Below are 22,584 nucleotides of genomic sequence, written 5' to 3' on the forward strand. Positions count from 1 at the left end.
GGCCGAACAGAGACCAGAGGAAGCCGCTGAGATAGACAGGGGCGGGCTGTGCAGCATTGTACGTCTCAGTCTGTCTATTTTCTGCTCCTCTCTTTTTTTGAAAGCATGCTGATCAGAGAGGTCAGAGACACATCAGTCCTCCTACGCGAGGTGGACATGAGCATGAGACGTGAGGGGAACCTAATTCAGGAAGAAAATGCCGACAACACGTTCAGCCACTGGGGGATTCGGCCCACAATAGCCCCGGCCGCTGCTGAAATCAGATATGTGCTCACACCGGCTGTGTTTTTCATGTTTTTCCCATTTCTGCCACAGCATCCGCGACAGGGAGGGGGTCGATTGTGAGACGTCAGAGCAGCTAACGTCAGCGTGGAAGGAGAGGAGAACACCTCCAGGAGAGCTGGGAGGAGGAAAACAGTCAACTCGCAGGAGCAGGAGGAGGACGGGAAACCTGATTTTACTTACAAATCTTTGTGCTCTCCTCACACGGACATTGGTGGACTACAGATTCAGCCTGGTACTTTCAGTGTGAAAGGAAGATATAACAGGCAGAGGCAAGTGTAAAAACGTTGGCTCAAGCTAATTGCCCTAATTCCTCTGTGAAGAGTATTTGGATTATACTTCCTGCTTAAATGTATTTATCTCCTTTGTCTGGGGAAAGGTAAACAGAAGGCTGCTCGTTCTTCCTTTTAGCTTCATGCATGCTTATAAATTCTTAATACTGGTACTATTCATTATTAAAAGCGGTACTGTTGCACTTTCATCGATTTTTACCACTTATAAATTGGAAAAATCTACCGACAAGATGGTGGAACAGAGGCCGAAATGTGCTGCATTTCTGTTCAAAGTTCTGAGTTTTGTCCTTTAACCATAATAAAGATTTTGTTTTGTTCTTCTGACTAGCTGTGATTTCCTGTCATGCACATGAGGCCAAAACACAGTTTAGGAGGTGGAGCCTCTCAAGGGACAGTGCTAGCGTTGCTAGCTAGCAAGCTAATCTGCCGTATGTTTACTTCAGGCTGACAAATATTGGTGATGTCAGCAGGCTGGGGGTTTGATCATGTCGGTTTTAATTTATAAAATGTTACAATGGATACAGTTCAGTTGCAATTAGTTAGTTGTGTCCTACCACAGTGGCTTTAACTCATATACTCTTTTTATAAATATATTTTTTGAGCTTTTTATGCCTTTTATTTTAGAGAGGGGACATTGGATAGTGGCGGAAATCGCGGAAGACAGAGTGGGGATGAAACGTGGCAAAGGGCCGAGGGTGGGAGTTGAACCTGGGCCGCCACATTGAGGACTGTAGCCGATTTTAACCGCTGAGCTAAACTAGCGCCCTAAGTCATTTACTCTTCATTAACTAAATGACAACAGAGCAGGTGGAAGTCTTTTAGCTCCTCCTGTTATAAAAAATAAATAAAGCTGCTTTTCCACTAGTCAAAAAACCTGCTAACACCCGCTAACAGCCGTCTTTTAGGCTAAGTGGGAAAGGCTGCAATCAACATTCAGACCCGGGTAATCATCGCCTTAGTGAAATTATGGAGCTAGTGTGACTTGCTTTTATGTTTCTATCATGACCATTGTTCTTGAAATATCAGCACTGTTTATTTAATTAGGTAAGAGTGATATGGTCGTACTTTGTCACAACAATATGTGTGAAAGACTAAAAATACTTTGCAGGTTTGATACTTTCTCGTAAGTTTTACAGGCACCTCAAGGACTGATTCCAACAAGTTCATAGGTTACTTTGCAACTCTTTTTCGCGTCTTATAATGTCCTCTTGACCTGAATCTGAAACGTTTCAATGCTGCCAATTTGCATGTGAAGAGAGACGAAATGGGATTGAATGAGGATGGGATGGACAGATTCCCAAACAAAGAAGGAGTCGGGTTTGTTTCTGTTTAGCCTTTGCCTGACAGGAACTATCTTCTTCCCCTCCTCTTCCTCCCTCTGTCCTTCCTCTGCCACAGAACATTAAAGCACTCCTAATCCTTCCTCCAGGTTTCCCGCCAGCCTCCTCACCTCTCTCTCTCTCTCTCTCTTCTGTTTGCACTCTTTTGTTCTATCCCCGTAAGCGAACATCTCCCTGGAAACGCTAAATGAAGCTCAAACTATGTAGCAACATGCATGTAAATGAGATTATGTAATTCTACTGTATATTCACAATTTCACCGCAGAATTGTTTTCGTACCGTGGTACATGGAGAGTGGATTCAGACATGTAAAGTGTTTTTGTTGCTATGCCAACACGGGGCGAACCAGGGAGCTTGCTGGCAATATTTCCTGCCCTCGTCTTATGAATCTTTGTGGCTTTAGAGAAACTTTTACACCTGCTGGAGTAAAAGCAGCACGACAAATCATAAAGCCAACAGCCAGGGCAGGTAATGCTTCCAATTTCCCATTACATTTGACATTTTCTTGGCTTTTTATTGAACCTTTATCGATTCAGGGGACCCTGGCAGGGTGTCTTTGTTTGTTTTTTTACACTCACAAAGTTGTATTCAGGCCCACTTGGGATCTGTGTAGTAGAACCTGAGCCTTTGCTGGGTAAAAAGGGCCGTTTGCCAGTAGTTCCTGAGGACGGGTGCAACAATGCTTGTTTATCTGCTGTTTTCTCAGCTACCATGTTTCGGCCAATCAAGATCAAGTACTTTACATTTATTGTAATGCCAGTAAAATCCTATTTGTATGCGACTTGTATTACCCGGTGCTTCATGTGATTAAGAAATCAACCCCATGTTTGTATTCACTCAGATTTTGAAAGAACATTCTATCCTGCGTAACATCCATCTTATCATTTCTGAGATTCATCTCTTGTGATGCTTTTGAGCTTCTTCCTGCAAATCTGTCTCCATGCTGTGAGGCAAGATGAGCCTCCTGAATCTGCATCCAGAATGCTGTCAAAACTGCTTTCAGCCAAACTCCAGAACTGGGAAAGAGGCAGGAAGGAAAGGCACGTAGAAAAAAAAAAAAAAAAACCTTAGAAATAATGTGAATATTTTTGGCAATTTTGATTGTTTTTTTTACTTAATTTCTTATAAACTAAAATTACAGACATGGCAGATTCACATGGGATCAAGCTCAAAGATAACAACTGCGAGTATTACAAAATAATAACATAAAATCCCCAGGAAATACTCATTATGATCCGGTAGATTAAGCATTTTCCTGTGCACTATTTATAGTTTTTAGTTTTGGTTTAGTTTGGCCTGTTGTCACTTGATGTATTCTCTTATTCAAGTGATTTAATGTGTTTTGTACCTGAGTCTATGTGCCTGTGTTTGCTAATTGTTTTATGGTTTGACCTGGCTGCAGAACAAATTTCCCCTCTGGGACAACAAAGTTGAAAAAGGCTTCTGACAACAAAACACTCCTGCCAGACTTTGTGGGTTTTTCTATTTAATTATACAGTAGTTGGATGTAACGAAGAGGTTTTTTAAGTTCAGAGACAACACGACAGATCAGCTTGTGTGTTAGACACGAGTCTCTTTTATCGACTTCACTGCAGGTTCACTTTTTCCCGATAAACTTTCACACTACACTCCTTTAAAGAGCTGACCGGCAGCATGTAGAAAGGCCTTGAAATTTAATCTGATCTGTTCTGCAGTGTCAGGGTCCCAAAATTTGCCTCAAGTCAGTGAGCAGCTACAGTCTGGATTTTCCTGTCTTGTCTGGGGGCTTTCTTTCTTGACCTTGTAAATCATTAGTAAAGAAATCACAGAGGTAAGTCCCTGTCTGGTAAACCAGGGGCGTGGCTGTGGCTATGAGGAGAAATTGACTGGCTCTATTGTAAAAAATTCCTACTGCATGCGTCATCCGGTTGCCCAGGGATCCCCTTGAGGAAACTGCGCCCTCATCGCCTTCCTCTAAACGTCTAGGAATGAGCTGCACTGCCAAGGATGGGATTAATGTTATCCACCGTGCCGTACCGAGACCCTCTTGGTAATATTTCTGTAAAAAGTCTGACCTGTGACTGTGATTAATCCGAAGGGGAAGGAGTAGGAAGTGGAAGATGTGAATTCTGCGTCTTCATGATGTGCTTTCACAGCTTGCCAAATCGACAGCGCTGAGCACAGCTGCTCGGATACATACGCCTACCTCAGCTGCTGTGTACATGTGTACCTCAAGGCGGGAGGTAAACGCAGAGAGATTATGGAAATGGAGAGGAACACAGCAAAGCAGCCCCCTCAAATAGAGACGTATGAAAATATGCATCCAACAAGAAAAGGTTAAATGAAGGACAAGCAGGAGAGTGGGTTTGTGGCCTAAATATAGAAAGAATGAATCACACCCACAGTGCCAAATTATGACATCCTTTACAGGTATCGAAAAATGACTGGAAAGCAAGAAAACAAGAGAGGAAGTTGTGGTTTCTAAGGTGTCCTGTCTGTCTCAGAAATCTTTAAAAGTCATGCAGTAACTTCAAAGGAGTGGGAGATGTATCCAGAGGGAATTTAAGTAAAATAAAAACGAAGAATATTTAATCTGAAATGATAAATAAAAATACAGCACAATCTTGGAAACACTGAAATCCTAAAAAACAGAATTATATATATCCCTGACCTCTTTCTCTGAACACTGGTGTAAAACACTCCCAAATGGGTTGAGCCTTGGGGCGGCCTCAGAGACCGCCAGCCAGTTAATAAAATACAGCTCTGCCCAACGCACATCTCCCTGGCAGTTATATAACGCTCACAGATTAGAGGTAAAGGAGGCTATAAGGAAAGGAGACGACAAAAGGCGCCTGAAGACCGTGTGTCATGGCCGTATGGGGTTTGCTCTGTCGGGTCACAATGGTTGACTTCCTTTACCAAATTTAATTTTACTGCTGGGTGGTTTGACACGGGGTTTTTTTGGCCTCCGTCACAGAGAGTCTTCTGTTTATCTGTGGCTTAAACTTCATCACACACGAGTGAAGAGGGCGAACTTAATCCCTGTTCTTCCACTCGGTTTTTACGCAGACGTATGAGGAAGAGGAGGGAGGCGCAGAGGTTGGAGTGAGCCGTCTCGTGACCAAACAGAAGGTTTCCTGATCTGAAATAAATGAGACGCTGCTGCTGCTTCCTCACAAACAAGAGGGTGTGCTTTTACATTTTAGCAGGTCAGGACGAACAAAGGGAAACAAAAGCATCTTCAGAGTGGATGTGCCTACAGAAAGAACAAGACACCGCCTTTGTACAGCAGCTCTCACTGTGGTGCTGCCTACATCTGGTCTACAGCAGAAAATAAGCAATTCTTTTTGACTTTTGTGAGCATTTGTTTCCCTCTACACACTTTCATCCCTCGCTATGCTGAAGCTGCTCGGTGCTCAGTTATGAACAGAAGACAGCTTCTTCAACTACTGATGCACCATATACATCTTTTATTCTCTCCTACACCTATATAGTAACTTCTATTTTTTATACAGTGCAGTGCTGAAAAAGACTTCAGAAGAAATGGTGCAACCAAATTATTTGAAACTCGTGTAGCTCAGTTGGAAGCTGCCAGTTCAACTCCAACCTCAGCCCTTTGGTGCACGTCATCTCCCCTCTTTCCTCCCCACTGTCCTATCAATTTGTTGTTAGGAGGGTAGTAGAAGTTACTGTTACAGCATGCCTCTTACGTGGACGTTTTCTTCACAGTGTTAGAGGAGGACAAATTGGTTGGAAGTAGCAATACAAGTTCCGCAAGAGTTCAGAGATCTATGGAACATTACATGATCCATCAATGCTAAGTATATTTTAGCATCTCTTACCTTAAGGTGTGCGCAGTGTTGAAGTGTTATCAAACAGAAATAGTGATCCTGCAATCTAGTTAGTCTGTGAGCCGAGTGGTCGGGAGTGACATGAAACAGATGTCTCAGAAAGATATGTCGCATCTTTCGGCAAGAAAAGGACCCGTACAAAAACACAAATGGTCGCAGCGTGGTGCTGGAAATGAACGCCTCTGATGGCTCGGGCGTGCCCTCACAACGGACCAGGACCGCATTCCTAAAGTTGCCTTGAGATAGACTCCACCGAGAAAAGAGGAAACAAGGGAGGCCAAAAGCTACCTGGTGGAGATCTGCGATTTGGGGGGAGGCAAAACATGCTGCACACGATAGGACCAGATAGGTGCAGCCTTATGTTCCACAGGTAAGTAAGGAAGTGAGCCAGACTGTAAACTCAACCGAACTAACTCTCAGCTAACCAAGATCATGCGAGTTAATCTGACCAGAACATATTGTTTAAATTCATGTTTGTAAAAGCAACACGCTACCTGTCCATGCTTAAGCGTCGGCACCAGCCTGGAACAGAACTGCACATCACTGAATTAAAGACTTGATTATCAGCGCTGTGTTTAGCTTCATACTGTACACTCAGCCCAGACGCAGCACACGGGGAATCACACCTCACAATGAAATCCGTCATCACGTGACATGTCCGACTACGTTTCTAATTCAGGACAGCTCCACTCTGTTGTAAGTGAGGCGCTTCCTGAAGCGACTGTGCCGGGGTGACAGCAGCGCTTCCAGTGGAGCAGCAGACTGCGATTGTACTGAGGAGGTGAGAAATGTGTGGAGCCGTGTGAATATGAAGAGAACGTGTGAAACTGAAGCAAGAGGGGGGTGCTGAGAGAAAAAAGGCAGACCGTGTGCCGGCTCAGTCGCTGACACACATAAATACAGTACGAGGGAACTAAAATAAGCTAGAACAAGAAGTGAAAGTACATTCTGGCTGTCGCTGTACACATATGGCAGTCGTACACTGGAAATTTGTTGTACAACCACACAAATAACCTGTAACCTACAAATACTACTGCTTTATTTCATCTCTACTACATTTAGGATGATCTTAATATCAGTGTGTAGAATAACAACATAATAAGAAGGCAACACTGCAACGATAGATCAGGGTGAGCGTGTGTGGCTGTGTTTAGACTGCAGGAATATGTGGCCTAAATCCTTTTTGCTCAGGTGACTCAGGTCTGTTTTTTCATGATATCTGATTTGGGCCACTTTAATATGTGGTCCTAAATCAGATACAGGCCTGATTTTTTTTTGCAATGCGACCTGAGTCTGAACTTTCATATCGGATTCATGCGACTTAGACGACAACATTGTTCACAATTCTGCGCTGGCGGGTGTCAAACTGTAAATATAAGACATGGAAGACGGCTGCGGTGGAGTTAGTCAGTGGCGCGTTAGACCTCACGTCACGATCCCACCATTCTTGGCTCCGACTCCACGTCCACACACACCTCTGTACTGAAATAGCAGCCATTGCTCCTCATCTTCGTTATCATCTGCTGTTGAATTCGCTGGCCTCCATGGCACCTGTGTTTGTTTACGTATGACAGCGTGCTGTGTGTAGTCTTTGTTATCGCTCTTTTGCGCATGCGGGTCAGATCAGGACCAGTTCACACTGCGATCTGATATCGGCCACATTTTAAAAATGTGAACAACAAAAGACAAAAAAATCGGAGCAATAAATCGGAGGCTTGCAGTGTGAACGTAGCCCTTTATGAGTCCCCTGCTGTGGTTCAAAACATTGCCTGTTTTGCTGAAACACTGACAAAATAAAATCTAGACACATCATCACAGATGGAATATTTACTTTAGTTAAAAATTTGAACATGAGCCTGAACATCAAATAAAAAGCGACTCCCCTAATGTGCACCTCTGGCTAAAAAATGACACTTTGAAAGTCAGACAGTCAAAATGATTCAGAGATTAAAAGAAGGTATTTGCTTTGTACTTGGTGAAACAAACAAGGGGAATAATTCAGAGCATAACCAGATAGTCTTAATTATGTAAAAAAAAAAAAAGTATTATGGCTTTAACTTCTTGAGACAAAGCATTGAGAAGTCTTCGAGTCGTCTAAGTGAAAGTCCTGAAAAAGGGAAATGAGACATTTTGCTCTCTAGGGAACCTTAGTTCTGCTTTTCTTGAAACTATCTAAGCACTTCTGTTGTTGTTTGGCTCTTCATCAAACAGCGTGTACTTTGACTGATGGTGTCTGCAGCTAATGGGATCACCGGTAAGTCTGTGAGGGTGCGGGTCAGGTGTGCTGCTGTGTGCTAGCGGCATGGAGATGTTTACATAAGGACAACAAATGTAAGTGGATCAAGAACACAGGCTTACACACAAATGCACACACACACACATTTTAATGTGAGGATGTTTGAATGTAGGCCCCACCCATCCCTGAATAAGATACCAGGGCGGGGCCTCAGCCTAAAGAGCAACCAGGAAGTGGTTTCTCCTTCAAACACTGACAGGTGGTGTATCTGTCTGGTTTCTGTGTGGCAGCATTCCTGCTGTCAGCGTCGAACCACGCCAACGCTGTATTTACAAAAGAGAAACGTTGCATGGTGTGTAACTACGCCCAAACATACATAGCATACCACACATCGCCTTCACCGTCATGCTGCTTTGCCAAATGATATAAAGTTTAACATTCTTTACTAACATGTGGAGGAGATAAATCATGTCACTAAAAATAAAGCATCGCGATAGTAAAATGTGTCTGAAAATCAAGGTACGTGTTCAGATGAATTCGAGCGGTCACGAGAATTAACATGACAGAAGAGAATATTTTGGGATTACTTTTTGCTTACATTGAAAGGGAGATTTAAGATTCAGGTGAGACATCTTTTCATAGTGACACAGTCAGACAGCAGCACTGACCTGCTCTGTGTCATCATCAGGATGAGCTACCTGCCTAAGCACGTAGCTGACGCACACACACACACACACACACACAGACAGCGAAACAGGAATAAAAAACAACAGCGGCAGTCAAACAGAGCTAGACTCTGGAACAAACAAGGCTGGAAAATAAACAGTCTCCAGTCAAGCAGCTCGGCTGTCAACACTGCACCAGTTTCACAATCATTTTGTGTGTTGAACTTTCACGAAGGCAACTTTGGATAGAGGGAGAGCTCGGGAGACAGACGCACGCTCGCTGCATGGTTTACATGCCAGAGACGAGCTGGGGTTAAGGTGAAACAAAGAATCAAGACACTTGAAGGCATAAATGCACTTCAAGCTCCTGGTGGGTCCATGTATGTGAAGAAAAGGTAGTTTAAACCTACAGAACTTTATATTAGAGTCAAAATATAAGTGTTCAAGGTGAATATCAGGGTCATGTGTGTGTAAATGCACAAAAACTTATATTGGACATGCAACAAAAGGACTGTAAAATTCGGTGTAAAAGACGCACTTTTAATACTTTTTTTCCATTTTTCCAAAGTGGGCTGTGTCCTGTATACCAGTGCGACCAGTACAAATGTAGAGAGGGGTATGTTATTGCGTTACAGTATTTTACCCAGACTATGGCGCTATCCGGTTGCCAAGTGGTGACGTCACACCTCAGCATTAAACTGTTTCCGGGTCAAACATCTCCTATTTACATTATTGTGTTTTCCTCCCTGTTTGAAGCTTGATTGTTGCTAACGCTTCGTCACGGACATGCACCGTCATGATCGCAACTGCAGCCGTCACCCTCACAACAATCAACGTTACCGTGGGCTGCCAGCTACCGCTAGCTACAGCACCGGCAGCTAGCAGGATCGCAAACTCGACATGGCGACAACAGACGGTAGGCTGTAATTTGTGTGTTTTGAATGTGTTTTAAATGAAAATAAAATGAAATAGTGTCAAAATAACTTGTATGAAGGTTTTTGGTAATAAATAGCTATAGAAAACCTTTTTCCCTCCAAAAACAGACTGCGTCTTATGCGACTTATATTCCAGATTTTACGGTAATACTTAAACTGGGGATGACACAAGCACATGGCCCGCATCGGTCAATCCCTCGACCACCAAAGCCTTAAAGATGTAATTTTTCTGTCATTCCATGAGGTTAAATAATAAACATTTTGGGACCGGATCTCTTTTGGGGTTGTCCAAGGATAGAACTCACCTCTGTTGACTGCTAAAAAGTTGCTCTATGTATAGACTTGTCTCACATACATGACACTTGTGATTGTACATTGAGCTCTCTTCTGTCTGCCATCCATAATTTACATTCCACTACTCAGCTTGCTTATGACCTGCTGGAGCAAACAAGTCATCCAACAGTATGGCTGTCTGCTTTTCTTTGATATAATCTTCGATCTGTTGCATGCAACATTACCCAATCGGTAAAGTGGGCAATCGCGGTTGTATTCAGTGTAACACATTTGTGCACACACTTCTGCCTTTCAGTGAGGGGAGCTGGTGGAGGCAGCTCGAGTGGGCGGAGCAACCAATATCAATCCTAAAATCTGGTTTGGGATGCGGCATTGAAATGAATTAGAGATGGTTTGTTCTCATTTTAAACAGAGAGAAGTCACAAGATATAAGTTATTAAAGTTGTACTTAATAAAACAAGCATTTCATCAACACGTGGCAACGCTTGTCTTCTGTGATCTGCTCGTGATGTCTTAAATTCAGCAGTTAGGTAATGTCAGTGTTTTGCTGGGTAATAATCCCCCCCACAGCCTTGACATTAACACAGACACTTATACACACACACCCTCCTCCCCACTTACCCTTGAGCAGCGGCAGGGGCGTGAGCTCTATGGGTTTGCCCTGAGAGCGGAACTGGGACGAACTCTGCGACCGCTTCTGCTTGGCCTTCCTGACAGACTTCCGTGAAAATCCGTCCACTTTGTCCACAGATGGAGACGTGGTGGCTGCCGAGGACATAGCCCTGCTGGGGGAAACAGAGAGACAGGGGGGCAGGCGGTTAACACGATCATATTAGACATGCATTTTGGAGGCTCTCAGTTCGGGAAGGACAAAATGATTAAACAGAGAAGATTGAAAGTTTTGCAGGATTTGAAACTTGACTTTAATTGGATTTTCTTGTCAGACTAGATCAATTGTGAATTGAGAAATAACGCCAATATCACTTAAGAAAGAACTGAACACCCACTGATTGTATGGAGCCCCAAGTTACTAGTAGTAAACACTTTGGGGCTCCAAAAGGATGCAAATTTCAAATGATCAGATTCTTGTTGCTCAAATCACCAAGGACAGATTGTTAGCCATTAGCATGCAAATCCACAGGCATGTTTTTTTCTTGGTAGTGAGCTCATGAAAGCAAAAACAAAACAGCAAGATGCAACGTCCCCTCTGACTTATTTTTTTTTTTTCAGCTCTGGATCTGTCCACCTTCCTCCAGCTTTTTATTAGTCTCACAACAAACCTGTGCAGCCACAGCAGACAACCTCATTTACCCAGCATGGGCCTCAGATGAGGCCTGGTACAGTACGCAAACACAGCGCTCACATGCACACACACACACATACACACACACACACTAAAAACACCAGCGTCTACCACAACAATGGAGCAGGTTCTGCGGCTGCGAGGCGTCGCCACAGTGGGAGGAAGCCGAGGAAACGTCCGCCGCTGTGTGTTTGCTGCTGATTACGTCTAAAAAGCTTCTAACAAACTGGCTGCTCAGGCGGTCACAACAAAAACACTTTTCACTGCGAGCTACTTTTTCTGAACCACACCCAGGAGGAAACATTTGGGAACATAAAGAGTGAAGATTTCTTTTCGGCTGGCAGACGTTACGAGAGTGTGTCTGAGGCTGTCAGCCTCATTAGACTCTACCAACAAAATCACAAGTTTGTTACCTTACCACGGAGAATGTAGCACGGTCTGATGCATGTTAAAGACCCCCTCCAGTGAAAATCAAGTGTTTAACCTTGTAAACATCTCCATGTGCTACGAGACATTTCAGGGACAACACAAGCAATCATCTCCATGGCTGGGCCTGTCTGCTTTTAAACTGCAGTGTACCAAGGACAGGCTGAACAACACGTTTTCAGATTGGCAGGTTTGTGACGTCACAAACCTAAGGAGCCGATCCCGTTAATGGACGGGGTGACGCTATACATATTATTATGTGCAACCACTTTGGCGATGCGCGAGCCAGCTGACATCAGACACAATTTATTATTTCAAACAGAGCATTTTATATGTCTTAAAACATGACTGCTCTTTAAAAGCTGTAAGATGCAAACATGCTGATGTGATCACAAGCACTTTAAGGGTTCAAAGGTCAATGTTATCTTATAAACTGAGGTTTAAAGTCAATCTGTGACCTTTTAAACAGACAATGAGGAAACAATCTCAGCACAAGGTTGCTCCGGTAGCTGCTCTGGAGCTCATATTTAGCATTGTGGATTAAAAAAACTGGACGACTATTTGAAGGTTCCTAAGAAGTGTTACATCTGTGAACCAACCTCTGATTGGATAATCAATATACTATCAATGTATAAACATGGTGCCTTTGTATTGGATGTCAATGAAATAGACGGCTGTGCGCTTGGTCTTTTGAAAGGGTCATATACTGATAAACGTGGAAATGCTAGCATGTTAATATGCATGCAGATATCATGCTAACGATGTTGTTTTAGTGTCACAAGATCACATTAACAATGTCATCATCCGGGCATGCCACGTTGGCGCTGACCTCAAAGGGAATTACCAGATTCTCAATCGGATCAATGAGGATTTACACAGAAAACCTTTCTAGTAAAACTCTCGAGTAAAAGAGTTGCTGGAAGTCATAAGCCTTTTTTTTCTTCCATAATTTACTGCATACTTTCATATATGTTCAAATATTTTCCGTCTTAAATGTGTGCATCCTATAAATGTTTTAAAGACCATCATGTTTAAAGTACATCTTGAGGATTGTATTGTAAATATTAAGTTTTCATAGGTTAATTGACATTTCGGGAACTTTCACTCAGAGTGCAGCTAAGAGGGAATTTTCTTGTTATCCTTGAAGGTACCTTGCAGCGTGAGACAAATGTGTATACATTTACCAACTCAGCTGGACGACACGCAGGCCTGAGAAGAAAAGAATAAGCACTCCAGCATAAATAGTTACGTAATAAGACGTGAAAGAGACACCGCAGGCGGTACTCTTAGCCGCTTCTCTAATGCTCTGTCAAAGTCACACAGGCAGTCATACAGTCTGTCCGGCAGGCCTCGTACATAACAGCGGACAGAGGAGAGGAGAGGCACCGGCTCACACGCAGCCTTCAGACCACAGACACACACACACATGCACACACATCATCCTGCCGCCTGAGGATATTGACAGCACTAACTGACAGTGAAAGCTATGTGAGGCCGCACAGCTGATCGTCGTTATGATGTACAGGTTACTGCGGTTTCAAAGTGATTAATGGTTATAAAGTAGAATCGCATTCATCTGTCATGAGAGACTGTCCTGATGTAATATTACTGTAAGAGGAAGATGGTATCTACACTGACAGCAGTTTAAATTTGCTTTTTATATGTTTCAGGGTAGTTTTGCATATTTACATCAGCCTGCCTTTAACAACAAGCTGTTTCAAAGGTGTGACAAAACAACATAACAAGTCAATTCCCGACATAATCAGGACCTAGCAATGACCAGAAAGAATCACAATGTTTCTTTGCAATAATTTCTAGGGAGGAAAACCATTGCATCTAGTGCATATAGTGTTAAAGACCTAGACTTCCCCTTTAAAGGAAAGGTGGCCTTTTGGGTTGAGTATCTATGGAGGTAGGTTTGTCATGGGAAGTGACTCTCTCCTGGGAGTGAAAGAAAAGTACTACGATGGATCGGGACACGGTGAAGAGTATGTTTTCTATGGGTTAAGTTATACTAGTCAGCAGAAAGTGTCCTGATAAGCTCATAACCCAGGTTTTTCAGCCCTGTGAAGACCTGTTAATAACTGCCAATTGTTTCTTTTCCCATTGCCAGTGGAGTGCACTCCTTTCGGTCTCTTTTCTGCAGCGTCACTGTCTGACGTCACAAACGCACAGAGGACAGGATTACTAAACAGTCAAGATGTTACAGTGGTTAGGTCTTTATTGTATCTATTACTCATTTAGTCTATTGATCAAACTCGGCAACAACAACTTTGGAGCGATGTTCAAGCGCTGCTCGGACGGAGACGGGCGGAATTTGTGGCTGAGGTGGCAAGGAGTTGCAGAAGTTAAGCATAGCATCGCACCGGAAAGGGGGTGGAGATTAGCGTGTCGACATGGGTTTTGTGTTCCCGTCATTGTCGATCATAGCCGATAATTACCCGGGTCTCCTGCAGAGTCATTTGAATGCCTATTGTAACCTTTCCCACTAAGCAAAAAGCCGGCGTTAGTTGTTTTTTTCGACCAGTTGGAAAGGGGCTTCAGATTCAAGTACAGCAGCTGTTTTACACACTGTTTTATGCAATGTTATCACAACGCCTCAGGACCATTCTTTACAAGTTAATTACTTATAGCTAGCAGCTACGAGCCAAGCTAAAGCTAACTGAATAAGCCGTTATGTTACAGTTCAGAGGACCAAAGCAGGGGAGGGACGATGTCATACAAAGCTGAACTAAATGTTCAGTGTCCTTGTTGGATTATTTCTGTTGTTTACTTGTTGCTCCCTTCGTGTGCGTTTTTCAATATATATTTTAAAGACTTACTGTTACAGCTTCGTATATGTCTGTAGCACATGGAGTGTTAATGTATGAAATAATGTCTCAGCTTTGTAACTCAAAGCATTTTCTGACGCTGCCGAAAAATACACATCAAAAACATTTAACGAAATACCATAAATATGCACGTCTTGTCTACCAGTAGCTTCAACTAACGACTGCTAGTGAGCTTGGGAAAACTTTAGCCTTTATAATTCCATATATTTTCTTTACTAGAGCTCAGAGGATCCTTTTTTTTAACTTACTGCTGCCTCCACAGGCACAGCTTCACATATGACAAAACCAATTACATGTGGATGGCAGGGGAGTCATCTGTCAACACTGCTCACTGTCCTCTCTTTCATAACCAAGCAGCTGTTTCTGATCCATCTGCATTAAAGCCTTCTGCTGGGCATCAGCATCATCAACAGGGTGGGAAAGCACCTCCAGCTGATCGCTGATCTGACGTATCGTTGGCCGCGCGGTTTAACACCTCCTGCAGCCAGTCTGGCAGGTAAGTCGGCATCAATTCTGAAAGTCCTGCGGTGTTATTAAACTGACGATGGGTGGTGAAAATAAAACTGTGGCTGAATACGAAGCATGATGCAGACTGCAAATTGAGTGAACATAAATGCAAATGTTCTGCCTTTGTTTACCTTGAAAAAGAAGCATTCAAATGTCATACAAATGTAGTCGAAACAGCATCTCAGCTCTACGGCAAGGCTGAGGAAAAACACAACCAAAACCTGCAAACTGACACCTGCTCTCCGAGTGCAACCGAGCCTAGGGAGGACAAAGCAGGCCAGCGCCTCTGACAATCACCTTTACTCTGACATAATCTCCAGCTAATGGCTTACAGTGAACAGCTTTGACGTACACACTCTTTGACACCTGCGAGACTTTCGGCTTTTATTCCAGTGCATCGGAAAAGCCACGATTCTCAGAGCTGCGGTGGGAGTGAGGAGCAGCTGCTGCCATGAAATATCTGAAAGACTCACAGGTTCAAAGGGGGATTTCTGGGAAGTATTTCCATAAGCAAATTAGGGGTCTATAAATAGAGAGTTTGAAAAAAGCTGAATCAATTCGTAAGTTAACTGATTAATTGATTATTGATTGTTTTAGTAAGATAAAACACCATAGCGTAAAAAGAATATCTTTGACTAATAATAGAGGCAATTCTTGGCAGATCAATTAAAGAAAATAAGGACATCTTCTAATCACTAATTTAGCCTGAATGACAGTTAACCCCTGCAGGAGCATGACCAGCACATTCATGGATAATAAAATAGGTCCAGTTGGTTGCAGCTCTAGCACTAAAATGTAAAACTCAAACTGACATGAGACTTTTCTATTTACTGTCCTCACATTCACACTGCATCGCAATACCACTTTCCCTCTCTGCACAAATGACTCAATGCAGCCAGTCAGCTTCATTCAGCTCTGATCAAAGACTCTTTTGGCTGCGATTTAGGATGCATCTGTGAAGTTGTACATCTCGATAAGCGGCGAGCAAAAAGCATCACCTACAGCTGAAATGAATATTCAAAGAGCTGTCAATGCGCTCATGCTTTCGCCACCTGCTGAACGCTACCACAAGATAAACTACGATCATCGGGAAAATCATTCAAATGTACACAGAGAGTTAAAGGAGCTTCGCTTACCTGTGCAAAGGGGCACTGGAATCCCCATGTACAACCATCAGTGCCTCACTGTCTATCTCTGTGTCTCTGGCTAGCCGGCTAATGGCGAAAAACACTCCAGTGCCACCACAACACACGAGGGAGAGCGAGACTATGGCGGCAGGTCGGGCGTATGGCACCCAAGCACCAAAGCCATTCCCCTCCCATGCCTCTTACATAAGAGACCAGATGACATCGGAACAGGCTCGGGGAGGGTGGGATTAAAGAACAAGGAGGAAGGAGAGAGAGAGAGGGAGCGAGAGAGAGAGGAGGGGGCACAGCGAACAACAGGGAGAGCAACAGAAAGGGAGGAAGAGGAGGGAGGGTGGGAGGGAGCTGCTGTTCGACAGGAAGTCAACAAATAGGAGACGGCAACAGCAGAGCGAGAGGAGCTGAAGTGAGGGAACAAAACGCACACACAAATACGTACAGGAACACACACACACACACACAGGAGATAAAAGGGAGGCTGGCAGGAGGAAAGCTGAAAGATCTCGCCTCTCGGTCTGAAGCTAAAATTCAAACTCACCACGAGCTGTGAAAGTCAAACACTGCTAATGTGTAAAATTAGTCCTTCATTCAACTATGACAGTAAAACTTAAATAAAGCAGCTTTTCAATCCAGGAAGCTAGCCTATATTTAGGCTGAAACGTGATATCTATGCAAAGTAGCATCATATGGTGATTGGATCTCATCATCTACTCCTGATACACATTCAGGACGCACGAGTGCCGTCCCAGTAGTGGTATAGGGCTGTGACTAATGATATTAATACATATCCATTAACTAGATCCCTTATCAGTTCCCAAAGGTTTTAGCAGGGCCTTTTAAATGTTGTCCAATTAAAAGCTTAAAAGATATTGTTTTCATTTGCAAGACTGAGCTGCAAATCAGCATTTAAACACATGTTCTTCTAGCAGAGAAACAAAGTGAAAGGCTGCAAAAGCTGCTGCAACTTTGTGGTTGTGTGCACGGTAAGGAGGCTCGTAGGGCAGACACAAAAGTTTAACACATCGATTAGAACTAAACAATAGATCATTCTGTCGATAAAAGTTCAGCACATAGAGAGAAACGCTTGTTGCGTTTTGCCAGAGCCCTTGGTAACATCCTCAAATGTCATGTTTTGTCCGTGTGACAGTGAGAAAGCCAAAGATATTCTATTTGTTATAATCAATGGCACGAAAGACAGAAAATAACCACATTTGGGCGCCTGCGATCAGCTGATGTTTTTATGTTTGAGAAAATAGATTTGTGGTCAATTTTTTAATCGACTAATCAGCTCTGAAAATCATTGATTTAATTATGAAATGTACTCATACTCAACAACTTAATTATTCAACGTCTGTGGTTACATCCTTGGGTACTGATCTACAGAGGGACGCTACCAACAGTCATTCATTAAAACAAGACACAAGAAGACATCTATGAACTGGGGTTTCAAATATCCATCATACAGACTATGCGCCCGTTTAATTATCTATCTGGTGTTTAGTCGTCAGATAATAGTGAAACTAGCCGGTATTAATAGGACCAACACGTGTTTTTCACATTTGATGAGCTGGAATCAGAGAGTTGCGGGGACCTTTGCCTAAAAAAAGGAGTTATATAATAATTTGATTTTCATAATGGTTGCAGAGATATATTTTTGTCAGTGGACTTATTGTGTCTGCTCTGTAAATTGGATTGTCAGTAGTGGTGCAAGAAAGTACTTCACAAAATTATATTTTGTGATACAATATTAATTCTCATAAACACTAGCAATAACATGCAAAACGTTTTTACTGATATAAGCAAATATAAATTCAATTGCAGAAAGAGTAATGCATTGCTGCCGGATGATATAAGGCCCATGGTAAATAGAAGTGCAGATCCCTCGGTTGTAATTGCATCCAAAAGTAAAACTTATTTTGCATTTGGAACTTTTTTTTTGGACAGCCTGAAATTATAATAATAAAATTACCGCCTTACTTACAGTATTACATTAAATTGACTCTTAACCGCTGTATTGAGATACCTAAATGGCCAGGTTCTTGCCAACACACAGCCCCACTCAGCGGATTAATCACATCTGTGTTCACATCCTCTTGATATATGCTAAGCATATTATAAACTAAAAGAGTTAAAGCAATGTATTAAGTTAAAACACTTCCAATTTAGCAACCTCAAGGAGCCTGGACCCAATGTCTGTCATACTCATGAATTTTTTATACAGAACAAAGAGGACAGGTTGTTTTACATATCAATTTCCAAAAGTCAGTAATAATTAAATATATAAAATGTGTGGTTTATCTGTATGACTCCAAGATGTACTATTTCAAATCCTTTTACTACTCACTTATTCAGAAACTCTCCGATTTCCACTTTTCACTGAATGCTGCAATCTGACAGCATGTCTAATTGGTGTGATTCATTCATGGGCTTATTACGCTGTTCACACAGCCAAGAACAAATGAACTCAGCAACTTTCAAACACACACACACACACACACACAGAGAGCTGATAAGAAGGAGGCAGTACTACACCAGAGTCATCATAAACACAGTAGACTTTGGATGTTGAACTATCTTGGGCCTGGCTAGACCTTCCCTCAACATGATGTGACATTCAAAAAACCTTAACGATAAGTGTGTTTGACAGCACCAAAACTAGTAGCACGCCTACACAAAATGACAAACTAACACTGCAAATACCATCACATTTAATGCAGAAAGCCACACCTGGCCTCTGGCATGCTGCTGTCATTCCTGTGTGACTGAAAGGGCAGAGGCCAGGTGGATACAAAAGTATAAGCTGAAGCTGACAGAAGAAGCTTGTTTAAAATCCATTGCCCTCTTTATCTTTTTGCATCTCTCACTCACCACGTTTCTACATTTCATCCATGTCACTAGTGTCATTAGTGTTGATGATCTCTCTCTGACTGTTAACACACTACACGTGATGTTGAAGCAAGAAAACATGACACACCAGCGGCATTTTAAGAGATAGGAATTGTTCAGACACGGTATCTTAGTGCAAAGCCAGTCAAAGTTCATATCGGATTAGCGCCACACGTTTCACAGTTGACTTCAATTGACAGTAGGGCTGGGCAATATGACAATATTGTTTTTTATTGTTGTGTTTTTCTATATCATCTTTATCGTGAGATAAAACCAGAGGATGAACTGCTTTACGGTTATTTTTACGTCATTTTGACAACGCTTTACGTTCTAATCCTTGCACGTGGGAGTGAACCTGGAGCGATCCATAGAGAGAGGCGACGTTTAACATGGACGATAACGTGTAGAGAAGGTCTCAGCCTCAGCCCAAGCGAAAATGGAAACTCAGTACTTTTTGTCTGTCAAGTATTTAATTCACACAGGATTATCCAAAAATACGCTTTATCATGTGGTTATTTCATATAGACTAATTATTTGTTAAATTACCAGAAAGCATGCTATATTATGATATATATCGTTATCGAGATATGAAAAATGATTATCTTTATCTATATCGTGATAAAGGATTTTGACCATATCGCCCAGCTCTAATGTCAGTAATGTCATTAGTGTTGATGATCTCTCTCTGACTGACTGTTAACACACTACACATGATGTTGAAACAAGAAGACATGACAGTCCAGGGGCATATTTAGAGATAGGAATTGTTCAGACACAGTATCTTAGTGCAAACCCAGTCAAAGTTCATATCGGATTAGCACCACACGCTTGACAGTTGGCTTCACTTGACAGGAAAGCTGAAGTTGTCTAAGACCAGATTCACAGAGCTTTTTCATCAACACGAGGATTAAAACATCAGCATTTACTTTTGAAGCAAATAAAAGGTTTGCCTGACATCTGCTCTGCCTTGTAAGGATCATTCATTAACCACCACCTAAGCCAAACAACATAATAAAGATCATAAAGACCATATACAGTGCAATTCATTGTTACATATTTACTATTATCAGCTAAAGCAGCCATCAACTGCATAAGGTCAAAAATCAAGCCGTTTAAGAGATCTTGCGTTAGCTTGGCCATGTCGGGCCTGGCAGCAGCAGCAGCATAATATTCAAAACTTGACAGCGCGAGAACCTCACTAACGTTAGCTAGCTAGCAACGATAGCTTCCCGATTAACCGTTACAAAGCATTTGAATTTAACATATTTACCGTTAGTTAGTTGTCTCCTCGGAGGACACAACACACTTGCATATTAAAAACATGGAAACAATCCAGCTTTTTCTTAAAAGTGTCAAGTTTTGTTCCAGAAAACGGTATTTTAGGTCGCTAGCTAACGTTAGTGCTGCGGCTATCGCGGGTTAGCTCAAGTTGAACATGTAGCCTTAGCTCATTAGCCGCCACCAGCTAGCTTTCATTGCATCTTGCAAATCAAACACCAGAAGCTGATTACAAAAGCAGTGAATAGATCAAATCCAATTTTACATGTGTGCTAATAAAATAACGTTACCTGGGCGGACTTGGGCGATCACCCATCATCCCAGATGTAAATACAGTGGCAGTGCTAATGCTGCTACCGTAAGCTAGCGCTCAAAGACTGACAGACCGACTGGGTTGGGAAACACACACCGTCCCGAGTCCCGAGCCGAGCCCGACAAGCTGCAGCCGACCGAGTGGCTGTGAGCCCTCCAATTGTAGTACTTTACCTTGATCCTTTGCGGTTCGCAACGGAGACGGCGGCGAAGAGTTATCCTATGTTTGGAAATATATCGGGCTAACTGTTAGGCTACCTCCAGATCGGTGCAAACAGCCTTTCCCAAGCAGCGGCGGAACAGCAGGAAAATTTGGCCTGAAACAGCCAAACCCACGAGTACCTTTTTCCTTCCAACGGAATAATCCTCAAACTCCCATTAATAACAAAATACGGCTATATAAAACGATTAGGTTAACGCAATTACATTCCTGTTACTGATTCAATTGCTTGTCTTCCCCAAACCCCTGGATTTTGGATATTTCCTTAGCTCGTTTATGATTCGGGGCTGTTTCTTTTCACCCTATTGTCAACACTGCTGGGTTGAGACCATGGCACACATAACAGAAACGCACCGTAGCGTGCTTGACGTGCTAAGATCTACGTACGACGACGATTGGCTGACGGCAGCACTGTCCTGTGTTGTGATTGGTCAGCAGTGGGTGTCAATCACCAAAGAGGGAAATGAGGCTCCGAATCCGTTGGTTAGGTGGAGGAGAAGGGACAAGGAAAGAGATCGGGGCAGAAAGCAAAGTGCCGTTTGTGTGTGTGCGGAGTCTCCACCACACAGCGTGCTGGAATGAGGCTAAACCTGTCCGAGGCCCAGCCCTTCGATTCAACACATTTAACCCGCACCCTGACGGACGATTTGACCCAGCTTTACTGTAGATTTAATATTGTACTGCTCGCTTCAGCGCCGAAGCAGCGCTACGTGAATGAAGAGTGGATCTCCCTGCAAGCCCCGAGATTAGAGAGGGATACGTTAGCAGGGAGAGAGTTACATAACTACAACATATAGGTCTACTATGAATAAAGCTAATGCTACAGCATGTCCATGGGCGTACATGTAGGGGGGTGAAAGGTGGGCAATGTGTTCCTTTCAGCTCAGTTGAGTCTGTAGGCAGTTTTCTGCATTTTCTCCAACTGTTTACAGTAAAATAATTTAATTGGAGTCAATAAATGACAGTTTTTATGTTCAATCTTTGAAGTCTTACCAGAGAATTAAGTGAATAACCAAAATATTACAAAAAAAGAAACTTGTAATTTATTAGTAATTGTAATACTCACCTTTGGGGGGGCATGGCCTCTGCATTACACAACTTTACTCCATATTATACATTTGGATTATAATTACTGATGCCATAACATGAACGCAGCATTTTCATATTAAATCTTGTTCAGTGGAGAAAATTTACACATTTTAAAGATTGTTGGGTGGTTTGATTTACATTATAACAGCGCATTATAGATCATGTTCACTAAAACATTTTTGAAATGCTCGTGTGCAAAGTAAAAATATTACTACTATTTAAACATTTAAGCTACAAGTAATTTCATTGTGGTCTTCTGCCCCCGCATGATGAAAAAGTCTTTAAAGGGTTAAAATATAACATTTATTTAGAAAAATAAATGCACCATATAAATAGAAAACAGATATGACAACTAAATACTTGACTTCTATCTGCTAATATCTAGTCATCCATGAAGTAAGCTCTTATGCTCGTCTGCATTTAATAATTGAATGATTCAGTCTGTTGCTTTGCTATATAAATGTTTCACTTTAACAAGGTGTAAATTTCAATGACTAAAAATAACATACACATATCACTGAATCCACATAGAAATACTGACAATCTTTAATATCTCTTATGTGAATGAGATTTTGCACCAATTACTGCAGGATTTCTCCTGAGCCACACACAGAAACAAAGACACACTCACGCTGCCAATCATGATCTTCCACTCTGCCATCTGAGAGCAATAGCTGTTCTCTCGGCACGGTCCTGCTGTGCCGGGTGGCTC

General features: G+C 42.4%; 1 protein-coding gene across 3 annotated transcripts in view; it reads right to left on the reverse strand.

Moving 5' to 3' along the window:
• Positions 1–21,106, reverse strand: part of ppp2r5eb (protein phosphatase 2, regulatory subunit B', epsilon isoform b) — a 54,898-nt gene extending 33,792 nt beyond the window's left edge. For 2 of the 3 annotated variants that reach the window (XM_069661261.1, XM_069661263.1), the window contains exons 1-2: positions 20,542–21,106; positions 10,497–10,660 (exon numbers count right to left, since the gene is read on the reverse strand). In XM_069661261.1, the coding sequence (XP_069517362.1) occupies positions 10,497–10,660; positions 20,542–20,570 (193 nt within the window). In that variant the 5' untranslated portion in view covers positions 20,571–21,106. The remainder of the gene's footprint in view (positions 1–10,496; positions 10,661–20,541) is intronic. The other variant, XM_069661262.1, reaches the window with a different exon arrangement.
• Positions 21,107–22,584: the final 1,478 nt, after the last annotated feature.

This window comes from Semicossyphus pulcher, unplaced genomic scaffold, assembly GCF_022749685.1.
Source record: "Semicossyphus pulcher isolate SPU_LCO1_2020_fin unplaced genomic scaffold, fSemPul1.0.p SCAF_14, whole genome shotgun sequence".
In the NCBI taxonomy this organism is placed as follows: domain Eukaryota; kingdom Metazoa; phylum Chordata; class Actinopteri; order Labriformes; family Labridae; genus Semicossyphus; species Semicossyphus pulcher.